This window comes from Simochromis diagramma, unplaced genomic scaffold, assembly GCF_900408965.1.
Source record: "Simochromis diagramma unplaced genomic scaffold, fSimDia1.1 OVJJ01000321.1, whole genome shotgun sequence".
In the NCBI taxonomy this organism is placed as follows: domain Eukaryota; kingdom Metazoa; phylum Chordata; class Actinopteri; order Cichliformes; family Cichlidae; genus Simochromis; species Simochromis diagramma.
Window position 1 is genome coordinate 1,136,050 of NW_024386772.1, and position 19,312 is coordinate 1,155,361.

Below are 19,312 nucleotides of genomic sequence, written 5' to 3' on the forward strand. Positions count from 1 at the left end.
AATGTATCCTGACATGCTCCTTGGCTGTGCAGAAAGAGAGAGAACATTATGTACATTAAGTGAATATATACAGGAGGACATTATATGCAGCAAGTAAGTGAATTATGTACATTAAATGCATGAAATAAAATAGACAATGTGGAAATTTTAAATTGAGAATCTGAAGAAATAGTCCACGGGGGCCAGATTGGACCCTTTTGTGGGGCAGATCTGTTTCCCCCGGTCGCATGCTGGACGCCCCTGGCTTGTTTCCTTATTATATGTTTCAGTACATGGGTAAAGATGATTTGATTAGATATTAGAAAACGAAAGAAAGAGTAGCTGTAGTACTCGGTGTCGGTGTGCACTTTGCGGTTGAAGGGTGCAGGGTTTTCCCACATGACCGTGAACGCAGCGTCAGATGATGAGAGTGGGTCATCAGCTGCAGTCAGTCAGGTGTGGTCGGCGGGGAGACGGTCCGACCGTCGGAGCGGCGAGCCAGCGGAATCAACGGGCACAAGTCAGAGTGTAGCACCGGTCTGTGAGCATGACCCACCGGCCAAGCACCGCATCATGACCACGGTAAGTTCGTTTTTTTAAATAAACGGCGGCGGGTTGAAAGTTTCTCCGAGCACTGAAGTTTCCCGACGTCTTGGCAGGCCAGCGTCGGGCCCGGACACCGTCACTCCAGGCTGGATGAACAAATCTGGAAGTTTAAACGTTTTCTTGCTAGTCTGCAGCGGTACACCCAGTACCAAATACACATTTAGCCTTTTAACGAGCAGTCATTGCTTTCTTCTTTATTTACACCCGTTGAATTAACGTTAATATTTATTTATTCACCAGTTTTGTCCCGTTTGTGCCTTAACAGGTCGGTGGTTTGGCCGTTAAAACCATCGAGCTCTGAACAAAACTACAGTTTAACGCCAGCACTGTGTTATTTTATTTGTGCCGTATTGAAGCACGTCCCTGATTCATTTTTACAATGTTTTCACAAGTGACTCTAAGTCTTGGATTGGCATAGTTTGATTTCATTTAACGAAAAACGAATATATTTCGCGTGGAGTCAGGCGTGTCGTTCCACCAAAAGCTACAAACGCTCGCGCAATAAGAGACTTTCGAACGTGTTGTCCCAGCAGCGGGTCAGAAACTGCCAGTAAAGGCCGTTAAAGATTTTTAAAGCTGAATCAGTGACCTGAGGCCATCCACAGACCAATATCCATCTCTTCTAATGTTTGATGGAATTATCTGCCAAACTGCTTCAAAAATCTAAGCGAAAACATCAGTTTTCTACGCCCAAGCGTTTTAAACCTGAGTCACACAGATTTGGGACTTCTTTGCTCCAACGTTATGTATTATACTTCAATTCGGCATGTATAGACACACAAGGTTGCACGTAATTTATACTTTTATTCAATAATTTGCTGTGCCTTTACATGGTTGTTGAAGTCTAGTTAAAGGAGCCAGTCCGTTACTTTAAATGTAGGTTTATTTTTCTTTATTGAATCACGTATACATTTGGGGGCTTGATGTGAGCCGAATCAAAGACGATCGGTCCAAGACTTTCCGGGGTGAGTAGTTTTATTGTTGAAGGCATTGATTCTGCCGCCACATTACGAACATTTAAATGTGCGTTTGTTGGAGTGGAGATTGGCGTCGCTCTACTCACGACAGAACAGCGTCCTGGCGCTGGATTAGCTCGCATTAGCGAAGTCCAGCCTTTCCTGTTTTCACGGAAAGCGAACCCAGCAGCAGCAGCCAGCTCAGCTCCGCTGTTTTACCTGAAGAATTTAGAAAAATAATCAAATCTGGACGATGGCCGTCAGTGAGCTGCTGTTATTGCTAACACAGATAAGGCATTGGATGGGGGTGGATACAGCAGGAATAGGAAGTTATATTTAGTGACTCAGCTGCTGTTTGAGTAACAGGCAGGGAGTTAAGGCGGGACACAGCAAGCAAAAAGTTGTGCAGTCTGATGTGATTTGGTCTGACTTCTCATTACCTTTTCTCCTTGTTTTTGTTTAGCTCCTTTTGGTGAACCCTCCTCGTGCAATGAAACAGGGAACGGGGGACTTTTTAGCCAACCACCAGAGGAACCGAAGGGATTGAGTCAAAGAAACCTCTGCAGATGTAACCGCTGCTGTTAAAAAGAGGAACATCTTAGTTTCTTTCAAGTGCAACAACCAAAAAAAAAGAGAGGTGAGGGGGAGGAATTCTGAGGAGAAGGGCAGTAACGGGATTTATGATCAGCACTACCACAAAATGCCAAATGTGTCCATCCTGGAGCCGTACATGTGAAGACTGAGCATCCAGAGGAGTGCTGGAGCTGCACTGACACAACTGTGGAGGAGTTGTTGGAAATCCCCCACAGGAGTGTCGCTGGGTGGAACTGGAAGTAAGGTGGAACCACGGTGCCGGCCCTCGCCGTCAAGCGTGAATCATAAATGCAGAGCTCTCGAGAAGTGCCACCTACTCTGCCGGCTGCTGCGGTTTCGCTTTTAAAACGATGTGAACATCAGAACTGAAACTAGAGTGTAACTGGAAATGTCCTCACACCCAAAGGGGAAGCGAACCTGTGATTTCTGGACAAACTCTTGAGGTGGTCAGCGTTTGGAGGCGGAACAAGGCGAGCGCCGCATGTGCACTTGGAGGGAAGGAAGCTCACCTTCCTCCTATGAAACTGGTTTTACTTGGAAATCCAAAACAAGGCCATCCAAATGGCAGGGAAAGACTACAATCATCTCTTTAAGCTGCTCATCATTGGAGACTCCAGTTAGTACATTTTAACTTGTTTACATCTCTCTGCAGTCAAAGCTTTTCTTTTTTTAATGGAGCCCTGCAAGAAACAGATGTGTGAACAGACACTTCCAGTACATTTAGGCTGCTGTCTCTGTGGGCCAGTAGAACCATAATAAACCTATTAATAGGAACGTTTCCATACTGATGAGCTGGTGAGGTCTTACTGGTTGAAATCGCACCATCCCCGTCCTGGCTTCCAGTTTGTTTCAGAATTGGTTTTAGCTGATTTTTGCCGATCACCTGGTCTGGTTTTCACCTGTATGTGAAAGAAGCTTGACTGCATGAATCTCAAAGGTGTTGGTGTTGTAGCCCTCGGGACCCCTCACAGACTCACCTTCTTACTGCCTGCTTTTATAGACTTGCTTTAAAGAGGACCTGTGCTCATTCCCAGCTCCATGTGCTTATCCTTGCAGTTAGAGTAGCTTTATGTGATTTAAAGTTAAAATTAATCTTTGTTTTCTATTATATTATGCACAGTTCATACAGATTAATCCTGAGCTCATGCCAGCCCAGATGCAAGGCTGGATTAAGGACTAAACATTCATTCATTTATTTATTTATTTATAGCGCCATAATTTTATTTCTCGACGCAACTAAAGCAGCTTTGCATGATTCACAGTTCAAAATAATCCTCCCTTAAATCATACTGAGCCTTGCTGCGGGCCTTCAGTTTGTCCTCTGACTGAAACAAGCTGTTTAAACCCCGCCCCCTTTAAAATCAGTTTTCTTGTGATTGGCTGCCCGGTTTGAGCTTTGGGTGGGTGGAGCTTTCCAGATTAGAGAGATCGCCTCTTTATGACATCATACAGATCCAAGAGCAGAAAAAACTGTGAAACCGAGCAGTCGGGGATCATGTTCCACAGGAGGTCTTTCACTGTTTTTGTGATGTTGTTTGTCTTCCTTATCTCCTAACGTGCTACAATGTCTCAGATATGACACGTAGATAGATGTGTGTAAGACGTCACGGCTCGGGTATCGGACTCGGCTGTGGTGGGCGTGTCTGATGCGTGTGTGAACGTTTCTGTGTTTTGGCTGCAGATTAGGCCCCATGAGGGGCGGAGCACAGCTTTTAGTTTAAAAGGTCATCGATAAAATAAAGAGTCCAGGACTGGGGTGGTGTGATATATCGGAAACCAGTAAGAGTGACTGAGTACCTAAATAAAAATAATGATAATTAAACTTTAACATTTCATGAATCCAGATGTTGTTTGAAAGCACAAAGTCCGAGTTCAGACGCTGCAAAGCATGTTGGGATGCCAGCACCGCGGGCCTCAGCAGAGCCTGGTTTTGTGTTGGGAGCGCGTTCCCAGGAAAACTCGTTTAATGTCACTTTCTCAGCACGAGAACAAGAAAACAAACTCTCTCCAAGCTCGTAGTAAAACAAAGATGACTCCATAAAACAAACGGACCTGATCCTCTGCTTTGGAGAGAGCAGGCTCCAGTTATTGATCGAATGTTGTAGTTTCAGGGCTTTTGGTGTCAGGCCTCCTGCAGGAGGTGCTGAGTCACTGTCGGTCACCTTCTTCCCTGCAGGAATTATTTTAGAGCAGTGGGTGGATTTCATCGCTGCACATGAGACGCGTGCCTGGATGGAGAGACGGTTTCAGGAAGCTGCTGCGAGTTTCCAGTTTTCAGCTCGACATAGTTCTCGTGCCTTTCGTTGGCAGAGCTGTTTCTGCGAGGAGTAATGCTGTCACGTTTATCGTCCATCTGTTTGAGGCGTAGCAGGCAGAGGTTTTAGTTCCTGATAAACGAGCTCCATCTCCGAGCCTGCTGAACGAGTCTAGTCCAGTCTTGTTTTGGAAAACCGCTTAAATGATTGAACCAAGCAGTGATTTTTCTTTTTTTTTCTCCAGCTTCTGGAATCTGATTTTGATAGACAGCACAAGTGTCAGCTGCAAACATCCAGCCTGCAAAGCAGATGCAGGACTTGTTTTTACAGGCGTGTAGTCTCTAACACTTTAATGCTCTGAGAAAACTGTAACTTTCCCATCGATTTCTCCGTTTAGCCCGACGTCTTCCTGCTTCATCGGCTCTCCTCTGTCAGGTTTTCTTCAGATGCTTTTCTCACACATGTCCAGTGCGAGTTCAACCTTTGTCCCATTTTGTGTTGTTTCACTTTCCTTATCTCACCACCTCCCATCTGTGTGTTTTGCTGGTATGTGGCTGTCACTAAAGTTACAGTGGGGGTCATAGTAGGCTTTACTCAAACAGATATTAATCTCGTCCCTCTGATCTTTTCCCCCCTTTAGATGTGGGAAAAAGCAGCCTCCTGCTCCGCTTCGCAGATAACTCCTTCTCAGGTGAGTTGGTTACATGAAAGGTGATACCTGCTCACACTAAACACACAGCAGACTCCAGTTATAGGCCGAGAATTAAAAGCATTTTATCAGGAGGAGTCATCTTATCTCCAGGAGTCATAAGAGCTGTCCTAACACGTCAGGAGCTGCAGGAGAGGCAGGTCTATATCATCAAACGCTTAAATGCTTCATCCATTTCCTCTGAACGGTCTCGTGTGCTCGCACCCAAGTGTCAAACAATAACTGCCCTCCTTTAGGAATATTAATAACCTGTGTCAGCGTTTTGAATCCACTCTGTGGCGTGGGTACACAGCCACAGATGTGGAACAGAAGCAGAAAGTTGCTGAACTGAAAGCCGACGTGAAACTACAGTAAGATGTCTGTCGTGAGCCAAATCTCAAAGTGATGATGCTGTAAAGACGAGTTTGATCCCAGCAGAGGAAGCGACTGCGTCAGGCAGCAAGAGTCCAAAGTTTATTTGTAGTTTTTTTTTATTTGCTGATCGTTTCATAACAGGAAGCTCAGGTGTTGGAGAAATGTGGTCGTTGAATGTGTCATTAGTTATGAAGCGCTACCAGCAGCATTCACACTCAGGCTTGTTTACAGAGTGGAACACGCACCTCACGGTCGATTAAAGCGTGTCACTGGACGGTTTGTCTGGTCTTGATGGGACAGACCAAAAGTTCTCACGACAGCTGGAGGACGGAGCCAGAAACACGGCTCAGTTTTTTCTTGCTGGAATCACAAACATGTAAGCTGGAGTGGTGGTGGTGGTGGTTCAGTGGGCTGTAGCTGCGGCCACAGATGGTCAGTGTGACGGCCAGCTGCGATCCCGTCTGAGAAACCGTTTTGGAGCCTCGGCCACGTTTCTGCAGTCTGTGGGGAAATATCGAGGTTTTCTAGCAGAGTTTTTCCCACGTACGGCTGGAATGGCGTTCCGTGTCTCAGCCGCTCAGCGGGAATCAAATATAGTTCTTGAAGGCAGGGAGAGGATGTAAACGGGTGGGGCGAGTGGAAGTGGGCCAGGCGCTCCTGACAGGACGCCAAAACATCTGAAGTGGTGGAGTTGGTGCGTGAGGGGAGGGGGGGTTAACAAGGGCCTGCAGATGCAACAGCAGGACACACACGCACGCAGTTACACACACACGCACACACACACACACGCACACGCAGTTACACACACACGCAGTTGCACACACGCACACGCAGTTACACACACACACACACACACACGCACGCAGTTACACACACACACACACACACACGCACGCAGTTACACACACACACACACACACACGCACGCAGTTACACACACACACACACACACACACGCACGCAGTTACACACACACACACACACACACGCACGCAGTTACACGCACACACGCACGCAGTGCGTCTGCACTCGCGTTGCTGTGCAGCACGTCTGCCTCACTCTGGCTTTTATTTTTTCTCTCGTGTCGTCTCGTGCAGGCAGCTACATCACCACCATCGGCGTGGACTTTAAGATCCGGACGGTGGATATCGACGGGGAGCGGGTGAAGCTGCAGATCTGGGACACGGCGGGGCAGGAGAGGTTTCGAACCATCACCTCAACGTAATGATCTCTGAAACTTTCTCCCCCGAGTTTCTTTGTATGACCGCGTGCAGCCCGCTGCAGCGTCATCGCTGAGGTCATCAGTTTATTCCGCTTCACCTGTCCCCAGGTACTACAGAAACACCCACGGCGTCATCATAGTTTACGACGTGACAAATCCAGAGTCGTTCGTAAATGTTAAGAGGTGGCTGAATGAAATCTCCCAGAACTGTGACAACGTCTGCAAGATCCTGGGTAGGTGGACCGTAAACTCATCCTGAATATCAGTGTTTCAGTGTGAACTCTGACCTGCTCACAGGTGTGCCGAAAGCTGCTGAGAGGCTCCGTCTGCTTCCAGGTGACGTACGGTTTGTTAAAGATGCAGCTGCATTCATTCAGCTCCATTATCCACTCTAATGTCCAGACTTGAAATTGAGTTTGGATCTGTTTTAAAGTCCACATGCAGTCAGCTTGAACACTGGTCGAATATTTTATTTATTATGATATCATGCAGGCAGATCTCTGGTGAGGAGAGCCTCTTTCCCCTCACCAACAGTTTATAAACTTCCTGATGGTGAGACGTGCCGTCCCGCTGAGTCGTCATAAACACTTTTGTAGATCTACTGTGTTTAAGACAAACTGTTGTTATCAGATGATTTCTCAGGTTCAGTAAATGTGAAGTTTTACTGGTAATTTTAAACAGGAAGGTTATTGTGCAGGTCTGACTCTGGGGAGGTGAATCAGGTTTGACTCTTAGAGATGCTTTGGTTCATTTCAGACCTGCAGCATCAGTTATTAATATCTTATTTTACATATCAGTAGCAGATAATTCTGAATGCTGCGTTTTTTATGATGCATTTGAGTTTCAGCCTGGTTGGGGACGTCTGCAGGAAGCGTTTACAGATGGATTTTCCTTCTTTCCTCAGTGGGGAACAAGAATGACGACCCTTCCAAGAAGCAGGTGGATACCCAGGATGCTTTGCGTTTTGGGGAGTCGGTGGGTGTCCGTGTCTTCGAGACGAGTGCCAAAGAGAACATAAATGTTGAAGAGGTGAAGCTTTAAATGATTAACATCCTGATTTAAAATGATTTTTTTGGTGTGCAGTTTGTTACAAGGTCGAAAGCCTTTGTTCCTAATGTTTTGTCTGTAAGGTTGGCATTGAAATGACAGGCAGGTAAATTAGAGCGTGGGGTCGTAGTTCTCAGTGTGACCTGAGGGGGGCAGTGTCCTTTCACTGCTGTCATCCAGGCCCAGTGACGCAGAAGTGTCTCATAATGATGGGGCTTCAGGTTGAATGCAGTGGTTTCCTTCATACTGGATGGTCCAGGCCTGCAGATGAAGATGCACCTCAGGTTCATCATCATCTCATTATTACACTGCAGAGGGTAGCGATGAGGAGGAGGGGTCTGTTTAGTCTCGATTTGAGCTGAAAGACGGAGACTGTGGTAACAGCAGAGATGGCGGTTCGTCCTCAATCCCGCTAGTAAACCACCAGCAGGGACCCTGTGACTGATCTCAGATATATTCACCATGGAACGCTCAGACTACTCGTGTTTTAATAACGGAGACTAAAGTAAAGGCAGGATCAGATGTGACTGTGCTTCCTGTTGTTACTATCCATGGGTATTTGCTTTATTATTTTTAAAATGTCTTCAGTGACACGAACAGTTTCGTGCACGGTGTCGCTGCTGTTTGAGGGTCGGGGAGTGGGACACGGGGCCGCGTTAGATAATCCTGAAGTCTGTGTTGTTTCTGCTGCTCTGCTCAGATGTTCATGGCCTTCACCCTCATGGTGCTCCGGGCCAAGAAGGAGAGCCAGAACAGAGTGGAGAGGGAGCGGGAGCGGGAGAAGGACACGGTGAACATCAACGCCCAGCGAGACCGAGACCGCAGGAAGAGGGGCAAGAAATGCTGCTGAGACGCCGCTTCCGCCCACAGCATTCAGCTGAGACTGAACTCTGCGCCTTCGAGGCCGTCTCTCACTGCAGATATGAATGTGTGGAGCTACAGCACAGCAGGCTGTAGCTCTCGCTGTGCCTGAGGGTCTACAGTCTGCCAGCACTGAATGCAAGTAGCAGCCAGGAGGTCACATGACCTAAAGGATCATTCTGGTGTTTATGCTTCTTTTTTTTTTTTTCTAACCAGACTGCAGCGTGTCATGTGTGTTGGACTGAAGCTAAAGAGCGACTAATGTGCAGGTTGGTTTGTGGATGCTAACCAGAAGAAACATTTCTGTGACGTTTATTCAAACGAGTGGATTCCTGAGCTCGCCTTAAATGACTCGTTTCAGTCTGAGCTGCACTGGTTTATGAGGTGTGATCATCAGCTTAATCAGCACCTGTAAAACTCTCATTCAAGTTACACCACAAAAATGAAGCTTCTATCCCGGCTTTTACAATTTTCAAACACTTCAATCGGCAGGAAACAAACCTGGTTTCATCATTAAAACTGATTCTTTTTTACTCATCTCTCCAAAGACAGAAGTCAGTTCATGGTCACATGTAGCCAAAGAACTTTCCACCACCATGGCCCCGATGCTTGAGCTCTAGAGCCGGGGACCTCTGTGGTGACCATTCAAACACCGTCCACCTTTTTGGCGTGAAACGTGTTTGATTGGGCACTGCGTCAGTCAATAATGCGTCCTGATTGGTGGGAAACCCGGAGATTTGGTCACATGTCGAGTCTGTGCTCCCACCACAGCTGCACAGCGCCTTAGGGAGAATCAGTTTTTATGTTAAAGTGCTCCGATTCTGCTCGTTCCCTCCATGTTTTTGGATTAAAGCGGCTTTGCACGATTACTCACTTATCTCGTGCTAGGCTTGTTTCAGACGGGCTCCATCCTGTCTGAAACAAGCCGATAGCTTCTCCCCTGTTAGGTCAGTTTTTCTCCGGTTGGCTCATCAGCAGAGGTTTTGAAAGTGGGAAAATAATGACCTTGCGACCTTTCACAATGACAGGTTCTAGTTGTGTAGGTTTCACTGAAGATAAAACTGCAGGGATTTGTTTCTATTTTGTTCTGTTACCTTCTGTGACACGTGGAAGATGTAAGCCATATCACGCTCCACGTCTTTAGTCGCCAGTTCTCATGTTAGTGGAAAAAAGGGAGAAACTCTACATCTGTATTTGCAGTGAACTAAAACATGCAAAAACAAACACCAGCATGGTCCTTTAACTTTGGTCTTAAACCACTGTTTAGATTTTTTTCTTAATACAGAACATGTATTTAACCAGTGAAAGGGAGCTGTTTGTTCAATTGTGACATTAACGTGTGTGATGAGTACAAACTGTCTGCATGCCTTATTTCAGTCTGAATGAGGCCAGTAATCCCAAAACATGTTTTAATGTAAATCTGATGCCAAGCAAATGTGTCCAAATACAATAAAAGCAATAAATTCAGTGATTCTTTGTGCAGTGATGAGACTGTATGCTGTGAAATCCTAGAATTTCACTTACCTTTAGTAGAGTGACCTCACAGCAGCCATGTTTTTGGTTAGGTGATGTCATTAAAATGCCCCAAAAGGCTCCAACAGTACAAACACGGCTCAGGTGAGGCGGAGCAGACAGTCACCTGTGCCACGCCCCTAACAATGCAAACTTTAATCAGGTGAGTTATAAAAACATCGTCCCCTGTACAGGTGTTATTTTTATTAGTCCTTTTATTTACCCAGGTAAAAAAATCTCATCTCCAACAGAGACCTGGCATCATCAAATACACACAGCACTATAACATTTACAACCAATACAATATCCCATACCAACATGTGGAAAATATACAATAACAGATCAAATTAAGAGTACATTAAAAACAGTCACACTGAGTCAAAGGGCTGTTCTCTCGTTCCTTTGAGACTTAAACTCTCCCAAGGTAACCAAGTCAGATCATTTCAGTTCCTTCTGCAGATTGTTCCAGGAAGCCGGGGCAGCGTGTTTAAAAGCCCTTTTCCCCAATTCTGTTCTGATTTTTGGGACAATCGATTATGAAGGGGAAATTATCTACAGAGACCAGTTTGTGTGTCAGACACTTTTATTACTGCTGTAAAGCTTTAACAGGGGGACTGACTCGCTGCTGGAGTCTCTGCTGGACATTAAAGGAACTGCAGCTGTTGGTGTTTCTTTGTTGTCAAAGAGTGTGTGTTCCCGCTGTTGCAGCTGCAGGCCCTTCCTCCCGTGGTTTTCAAAATAAACTCTTGTTTTCATCTCACAGAGAGAACCAGGAGAGGCTGAAATGTTTGCTCTATACTTTGGGAAGAACTGCAGCTGTTAGAAAAAGGCACAGATGAAAGTGGTTTTGAAATGATTCTGTTTATTAACCAGTTTTACACATCGGTGTTCACCAAACACCTTTACATTTATCTCCAGGTGCAGCATCAAATCTGTCTGTACTGATGCTTAAAGGAGTGGAAGTGCTTTTATTTTGAAAAAACAAACATTTCCTTTTTTTAAAAAGATCCATGCTGCTTTCACATCATATGGAAAAATCCAGGAAATTTAAGTTAGAATTGTTACATATTTACTCCAGGAGCCCTTTTAGTAAAAATCCCTCAGAGCAAAACAAACGCTGGAATCTTCCACATATCCCGACGCACCTGAACGCAGCACAGTCATCAGTTGGATTTGGGCAGCCTGTAGACGTTGCCGGACATTATGAGCTGATGGTCCCTGACCTTCCTCTGCAGGAACGCCTCCAGCTCGTTCACGTCCATCTCCGTGACGACGGGTCCCGTGGCGACGAACATCCGCAGCATGGTGTGTATGCGTTCCAGTGTCATGGTGTCCAGGTTGGTGAGCATGGCCTGGACGTAGACCCAGAACAGCTGCAGAGACAGAGGCCCAGTGTGCTTACTGTGAGAGTTTAAGACCTAACTAGAACTAGCTGATGCTTTTCAGCCTGAAGCGCTCGTTTGAGCTGCTTCCCCAGCAGAGAGGTGACGTTCCAGACAGCTGAAGACCTACACCACGCGATTCACAAAGCACTGAACCCCTACGGCCCCTCCCACAAGAGGTGGGCTGTCCACAGCTGTGCCTCAATGGCTAAGATCCCGGCTCTCGGGCGCTCTCCCATGAAAGACCTCCTTAGGAGACCCAACCAGGGGTGAGTTACCCTCCTGGGATCATGCGGGTGCACCAAGTCGTTCACAACAATAAGCTCGTGATTTATGGAGCATGTGATCCTAAAACACCCACTGTCATTCATTATTAAGTGATTTTTATAACACGACTGAAAAGAAGCGGCACATCATCAGGTGCCAGGTTTCAAATACTTAAAGTAACTAAGTAAATAACCCTGAGACAGCGGGATGAATGAAGTGCGTACCTGCAGCTTCTCCTCCCTCTGCTCGGACTGCGTGGCGGTGTTGGAGTCCCTCTCCTCGTCGCTGTCGATCAGCATCACGCCTCTGTCCAGCTTCTCTTTCGACGAACCCTTCTCCACCACGTAGAAGTGTCCGCCCGCCTCCTCCCTCAGCACGCCCTGCTGCTGCCACAGAGCCAGCTTCCTGTGCACCAGCTCCTTCGGGGCGCCCAGCTTCGCACTCAGCTCCTCCAACGTCCAAGAACCTGAGAGGACGAGCAGGTACACGACGATCAAACTGCATCTCCCTCGACTCCACGCAGCGTAACGAGCGATGTCAGAGCCGATAGTTTACAACCATGACATCGCCATGTCAGGAAAACATCAGGGGTCATCGCAGAATTACATTTCACAGCATGAAAGCGCTCTGAAATGAAAGTCCTTACTTTTCTCTTGGAAGTACATGATGGTGGCAGCCTGGATGGGTGAGACCGTGAGGTTGGTGAGGACTCGGTCCTCCAGCTCCACGTCCAGAGTGACCGAGCCCAGGTGAGGCTTCCAGCTCAGCGTCCTCATGGCCTGAAACACAAACGGGACTCGACTCAGCAGGTAAAAGCGTAGCTGTGCATTTGGTTTCTACTGCAAACCAAACCAGAGACGCCACAGTGGGTCAACTCCACCTTCAGCTTCTCGTAGCGGTGGGTGTAGGCCTCCATGGCCTGGCAGACGACAGGAGGGAGCTCCAGCTTCTCCTCCTTCAGCGTGGGCCAGAACTCAGACGAGAGGATGATGGCCGACAGGGGCAGCGGCGGCTGCTCCTCCTCGCTCAGCTTTGACTCCTCCTCACGGATGTTGCTGTTGATCCTGCGAGAATCCGCCATGTCCTGCATCCATCGGGTAATCACAACGTTCTCAGAAATTCATCCTTTCAGGGAATGTCCTAAAATATCTGGTTAACGATCCATATTCCAGATGTTTACCTTCAACATGACCTCGCAGTAATGCATGTGAGACTCGCCGAACCGCAGCTTCAGCAGCTCCACGTTACGAATCTCCCTGAAGACACAGAAAGCAGGACGGACGTGAGCATTTACTTTGCTATCAGTGACCCGACACGTTCAAAGTACCAACACTTTCTCTCAGCTTTCAGCCGGGCGCTGGTGCGGTCGTACCTGGCCGTGTTGTAGTTGAGCTGCTGCAGCAGCCTGTCGGCGAGCACGCCTCTGTACTCGTCTATGAAGATCTCCTTACTGCCGTAGATGCTGACCAGCAGGCTGATGATGTCGGACGAGCGGCGCTTCGAGCCCATTTTATCTGAGAACAAACACACGAGTAAGATCTTTCTCTTCAGCTGCGGTCTCCTTCTCTGCGCTCAGCGCGGTGCGTTCACTGACCGGGCATGGCGTCGGTCGGGTCTGGAGTCCAGTCCTCGGGGTCGTTGCCTTCTTCGTCGCTGTCCTGCATCTCCAGAGTCACCGGGTCTCCTCGGGACAGCTCGGAGGCGAGGTCGGTGCAGCCCTCTGCATCTCCGGTCAGACCGGCTACGATCTGCCTCACCGTGTCCTCCCGGGTCCTGAAACACAACACGGACGTTTGATCCTCTGCTAGGACGTCAAATGTTAAACTCATGTAGAACTTTACTCACAAAAAAGTGCACGATCAGAGCCAAAAGATCAGAGCAGGACTGAAAGCGAATCCCGCCGGCGCCTGCGTGGACTCACCTGAGGTACTTGCGGATCGGCTGGGAGACGACCTGCAGGATGACCATGGACGGGTCGAGCTCTCGGAGCGCTTTGATGGCCGAGATGTAGACGGTGAGGATGTCCGACGTGTGAACGCCTGCAGACAGATCAGTCAGTTTCACAGACGTTACCATAGAGACCAGCTTCCCTACACGATGATGAGGATGACCTGAGAAATCACACGTGTGCACGGCGAGCTGAAAAACAGCTTCAAAATAAGCAAATCAACAAATGCTGTTTTTAAACAGCTGCATCAGCTCTATGGTCCGCCTCCACCTCCTCCCTCACCACCTCACTGAACCTCCTCTGGGCTCGTTTCCTCCTCCACCTTCATCTCATTGTTGTTTTCTTCTCTAATCCTGACTTTAAACATTGAATCGCGTTTAACTTAAAAAAATCTGCCACCGCGACTCATCAGGTCACAAAAATAAACCCCAACAGAAACCGACCCGGGTGCAGTAGGCGGCTTTCGAAGGCAGATTTGAGCGAGGTGAGGAGCTGCTGTCTCTGATTGGTTCTCTCCAGGCAGAACTTCAGATCCTCAATAGCAGCTTTGGATTCTGGGAAATCTGAAAGGAAGCACAAGAGCCAAGAAGAGTTTGAAATCTGGTTTACAGAGAGAGAATTATTATTGTTGTTTTTTGACTGTGGCTCTGTTACAAACAGAAACTGATTAAATGACAGAAAAACTAAAAACTAGAAGTTTTTCTGTGTTTTAAATGTTTATCTGCTACTTTATTACTTTGTCGTAGCACGAATGACCACCGGGGAGCTCTTTCTACAAACTTCACGCCCTTCTTTATTTTTTTCGAATCCTTTCAGTGGGCCAGAGTGGATTCTTTCCCGGGGCGATTCCGTCCCACAGGCCTTATGTTTGACCACCCTGTTCTATAGCGGTGTCTAGCTGAAACGCTCCGTCGTCCTGACTCGAGCTGAGCTCTAAGCGATGAGAGGAAACACTGCCGTAGAGGAAACGAGAGCTCCGCAGCAAAGAAAAGACTTAAAGAATCAGCAGGCGTCAGCGTCCAATCACAGCTCAGAGGTCAGAGTTCAGCCTGGCGTGGATCTGTAAACCTGCTGCAGACTCCCACCTCTGATGATGCTGAAGAGCTCCTCGATCCTCATGTTGACATAGATCCTGCAGAAGAACTGATGCATGTGGCACCTCCACTGCTTCAGCACCGAGCCGCCGCCCGGGACCACCTGGACGCCGAGACCGCCGGGGGCCGCTGGGAGTGAAGCGGCGTCTCCGTCCGCCTCACTGGCAAACACTTTAGCCAGCCAGCCCAGCACCAGCTCCAACCACTGCTCCCACACACACACACACACACACACACACACACACACACACACACACACACAGAGTAAATGAGGAGCAGGCCACAGTGAGTTTCAGCGTGGACAGATGCTGCAGATGTTTCACCTCCTGGAACTCCAGCAGGAAGGAGCGCTCGTACTCGCCCCGGCACAGCTGCTCCATCCGCATCTCGATGAGCTTGTGGAGGATGGTGGTGACGGCCTCGGAGCTCACCCACTCCAGCAGCTGCAGCTTCGACCTGGAAACAACCAATCAGACGTCAGCGTTTCAGACTGCAAGAGAACAAACAGCTGATCTGAGCCACACTGTTAGAAATGATCGAAGATTTATATTTGCTATATATTATATTATTATTATTTTATTTTAGTCACAACTTTATTTATTTTTTTTTTTTACTCTGAAAATTCAAGGAAATAATGCCAACTTCCTGCCTCGTTATGTCAATTGTTTCAAATTAAAAGCCTGACTCACAGGATGTGGCTGAGCTCCTGCAGGTGTTCCAGGGCCTGCTGACACCAGCACTGCTGCACGGGGACCCAGCAGCCCCGGCAGGCCCCGCCATCGGGAGCCTCGGTGGCGTCCTCACCGCTGCCCTCCCGGTTCATGTAGACAGAGAAGGTCCGGCTGTAAAACTCCAGCACTCGCTCCTGGAGGACGGGAGCCGGGGAGAAGAGGAGGAGGGCCCTGATGGTGGTGAAGGCTCGTTCCATGAGGGCTTTGGATCCTGGGCCACACAGACCTCCACGGCCCTCATCCTGCCACGCCCCCAGCTTCTCCAAACCAGCTGTAAGGAGGAGGAGAAGTTTGAATGCTGCGCACAGAGAAAACCCATCAACTCTCTGATGGTCCACTCACCCAGAAAAGGTTCGAGCCTGTCCAGCAGAGTCCTGAAGGCCGTAAGCAGAACCCAGACCCTGTCCTTCTCCTCCATCTCGTTCTCCGGCTGCTTCAGGCCAGACCAGAACTCGGGAACCACGCAGGCAGACAGACGCATCTGCAGCGTCTCCAGCAGCCAGCTGCCCAGCAGCCGGCCCAGACCCTGATCGTTCAGCAGGGCCAGCGAGTCTGAGAGGCTCTGCTCTGACACCGAGCTACCCGGAGACACCTGAACGCAACCAAAACACAGCGTTACACGAACACAGGATGCACAGGTGCTGGTGATGGCTGACAGGGTTTCTTCACAGCCAGTTTCAGTTTGGATTTCTTAGACTGACCGATGACCCTCGTACAGAGGAGCAAAACCACGAGACTGGAGGAGACGAGTTTGTGTCTCAGCTTGTGTTTTTTGTTCAATTCCACTAACCCTTGTGGTTGTTTTGCTTCTTTTTGACCTGATCTGCATCTTGCTCCGAGTCTCCGTGCGCTCCTTTTGAGTCTTTGCACTTGCTTTATTAACCTGTGTTCATTTTACATTTCTTACAGTTGAATTTGTGTAGCTTTGTGGTCTTTCTCTAACTGTGAAAGTTCGTTTTTTCACACACTTGTTTCACCTCTGTGTTCATATTTATTCCCTCTGTTTTGTAACTTGTAAGTTTGGCTGTTTATGGACGTCACGTCACAGTTTACTTTAAATTTATGAGGATTGATAACCAATAATGAACTCAGTAGGAAGCAGACAGGGGAAACAACACAGATTAGGACCATTAAGAAGACATCGATACATACAAGCCGAATTTAACCGAAAACTTCTCTGATTAATGTGACGTCTGAAAACCTCTCAAATTGCTAACAAACCACATCTACGACCAACAAAACGTTAAATCGAGAGATTTTTTAATGGAGTTCGGTTGCTCGTTATGCTACAGTCACATAGCTGCAGGTGTCCAGAGTGGGAAGCCACTCACCAGCGCCGCAGTGACGGTTTCCCAGGATTCAGCGACCCCGGGATTCGGTCCGGATCCAGACATCTCCACCGAGTCCGGTTCCATCGCACTTTCCTCCATTTTCTCACACTTTTCCTCACAAACCGCGAAGCAGCTTCTCGGTGTCCCACATTTAAACTGTGGAGGTTCTATCCGGTTATAACGTCGCTCCAGAACATCTACAAACACGGTCCGGTGGGTATTACTCATGTCTAAGAATAATATTGCTTAAAATCAGCCCCAGTTTCTGTTATTACTCTGAACTAAAACTACATGTTCTTCAGTATCGCGGGTTTACTTCTTCTTCGTGATCACGATCTTCTTCTTCTTCTCGTGATTTTGACGCCAAGGAGCCATATGCTGCCCTCTACTGTCAGACAGTGCGCATTGTAAATCCTCGCAGATTTTATTTTGAAGTTCACAGGAAGTGTCTCTGTGGGCTGGTGTTTCTCATAATAGTGGCGAACTTGTCATGAGGATAAAATTGCCGCTATAACGTTTTAAAATGGCTCTGTACTCGGTTGTTCATATCCAGAAATGATCAAAGAATTTAGAGAAAAAGAAAATCAACTTTTTTTTTTATGGAGAAAGAAAAAAATGTGAATACTTTAACATTTTTCCTCACAGTGTCATAAGTCACTGGACATTGTGGACATCCACGGTCACTTCATGCATAATGCACATTCTATGTGTGTGGACGTTTGCAGGAATATGTGTATATGTATGTGTATGTATATTTAGATGCTGTATATTTAGATGCACACTCATATTGCATGTGAGTGTGCGTGTACACGTCTATTCTTATAGATAACTATTACTTACATGGAAAAATTATGTTATAACTATGTAGTTTATAGTTTATGTCTTGCATATTTCTACAGCTATATCCACAGTCACATACTATGTATGCTACCGTTGTATATAGTTTAATATCTTACTTATTTTATATTTGTTTGTATTTTATTTGTATTTTTTTTATTATCTTTCTGCTTTCTGTTCCTGAGCTGAGGTAATGCAAAAATTTCCACACAGTGGGATCAATAAAGTCTTATTTTATCTTATCTTATCTTATCTTATCTTATCTTATCTTATCTTATGTCCTAACACGCTGACATAAGAAGAAGAAGACATAGAATAATCCTTTAATTGTCCCACAAGGGGAAATTTGGGTGTAACAGCAGCAAAAAAGACACATATACAAAGAAACAGTACACAAGACACAGAACAGAAACATACACAAGTTTTACATATTTACATCGAGGACAATGGTTACCAAAAACAGAGTATTGTACCATTATTAAATAAAATAAAATAAAATACAGGTAAGAGGCAAACCCAGGTTGTAGAGTGAATCAGTTGATAAAATACTGCAGTTACAGCACAGATGTAAACATCTGTGTTTGTTGGGAGCAGTTCTGATCGTGCAGTCTGACAGCTGCAGGGAGGAAGGACCTGCAGAAACGCTCCTTCATGCATCGAGGATGCAGCAGTCTGTCACTGAAGCAGCTCTGCAGCAACATCTACATGCATGGGGTGGGAGACTCTGTCCATCAGAGATGTTATTTTGGCCAGAGTCCTTCTGTCTCCCACCACCTGCACTGGGTCCAGGGTGCATCCCAGAACAGAGCTGGCGGATGCCACCACAGAGTCATAGAAGGTCTTTAAAAGCGCTCCCTGTGCTCCAAATGACCTCAGCCGCCTCAGCAGGTAGAGTCTGCTCTGACCTTTCCTGTACAGAGCGTCAGTGTTGTGGCTCCAGTCTAGCTTATTATTCAGGTGAATACCCAGGTGCATTCTGTGAGGTAGTCCAGTATCTACTGGGATACTAGCTCCAGCTAGCTCCAGCTTGTCCCTCAGAAGTCGTGGCTGGATGGTGTTGAAAGCACTGGAGGAATCAAAGAACATGATCCTCACATTGCTTCCAGGCTTCTCCAGGTGAGTCAGAGCTCGGTGCAGGAGGTAGATGATGGCGTCCTCCACCCCGATGTCAAGCTGGTAAGCAAACTGCAGCGGATCCAATGAAGACCTCACCAGGGGGCGCAGATGGTTTAGAACCCACCTTTCCCTTAAATCGCCTATCATCATCTTGAATTCCTTCATAAACATATGGTAATAATATGTTTTGACATTCTCCAATGCAAATGTATTGTTTATAAGATTGGGGAAACCTGCAGTCAGCTGAGACTGAAGAAGTCACCTGGATGAGTGACGAAACGTTTCTCCCACAAAACGCTACGTCCAGATGAACAGAATCAACTTTTGGAGATTTACTTTCCTGGATGATTGAGATGCATCAAGACATGTTTTGACATTATACATTAAATCTTGAGAGTTGTCTGCCCTCTGCTGGTCATTTGGGGAACTGCATACATCAGTTTACATTAAGTACAGCTGATCATAAATTTCGTAATGATATTACTAAAAAATAATTTAATCATTTAATCAT

The 19,312-nt window shown here is 47.0% G+C and overlaps 2 protein-coding genes across 2 annotated transcripts; one reads left to right on the forward strand and one right to left on the reverse strand.

Annotated features, from left to right (window-relative positions):
* Nucleotides 1-386: 386 nt before the first annotated feature.
* si:dkey-16l2.16 (ras-related protein Rab-35) lies at nt 387-10,054 on the forward strand. The gene is made up of 7 exons (XM_040041752.1): nt 387-561; nt 2,005-2,751; nt 5,031-5,081; nt 6,551-6,674; nt 6,784-6,908; nt 7,580-7,704; nt 8,423-10,054. The coding sequence occupies exons 2-7, from the start codon at nt 2,697-2,699 to the stop codon at nt 8,570-8,572; spliced, it is 630 nt and encodes a 209-aa protein (XP_039897686.1). The 5' UTR covers nt 387-561; nt 2,005-2,696; the 3' UTR covers nt 8,573-10,054.
* Nucleotides 8,792-17,211, reverse strand: anapc2 (anaphase promoting complex subunit 2). Its single transcript, XM_040041616.1, has 14 exons — nt 16,849-17,211; nt 15,860-16,109; nt 15,476-15,788; nt 15,110-15,242; nt 14,778-14,991; nt 14,136-14,255; nt 13,666-13,783; nt 13,339-13,517; nt 13,117-13,258; nt 12,925-13,000; nt 12,625-12,828; nt 12,391-12,523; nt 11,969-12,210; nt 8,792-11,468 (listed from the first exon to the last, which is right to left on the reverse strand). The coding sequence occupies exons 1-14, from the start codon at nt 17,074-17,076 to the stop codon at nt 11,259-11,261; spliced, it is 2,562 nt and encodes an 853-aa protein (XP_039897550.1). The 5' UTR covers nt 17,077-17,211; the 3' UTR covers nt 8,792-11,258.
* Between the last annotated feature and the right edge of the window lie 2,101 nt (nt 17,212-19,312).

Coding starts and splice junctions, on each gene's coding strand:
- si:dkey-16l2.16 (XM_040041752.1), top strand. CDS start 2,697: ATGGCAGGGAAAGACTACAATCATCTCTTTAAGCTGCTCATCATTGGA. Junction 6,909..7,579: donor CAACGTCTGCAAGATCCTGG/GTAGGTGGACCG, acceptor TTCTTTCCTCAG/TGGGGAACAAGAATGACGAC. Junction 7,705..8,422: donor AGAACATAAATGTTGAAGAG/GTGAAGCTTTAA, acceptor TGCTCTGCTCAG/ATGTTCATGGCCTTCACCCT.
- anapc2 (XM_040041616.1), bottom strand. CDS start 17,076: ATGAGTAATACCCACCGGACCGTGTTTGTAGATGTTCTGGAGCGACGT. Junction 15,243..15,475: donor CAGGAGCTCAGCCACATCCT/GTGAGTCAGGCT, acceptor GGTTGTTTCCAG/GTCGAAGCTGCAGCTGCTGG. Junction 12,211..12,390: donor CATGTACTTCCAAGAGAAAA/GTAAGGACTTTC, acceptor TCGTCCTCTCAG/GTTCTTGGACGTTGGAGGAG.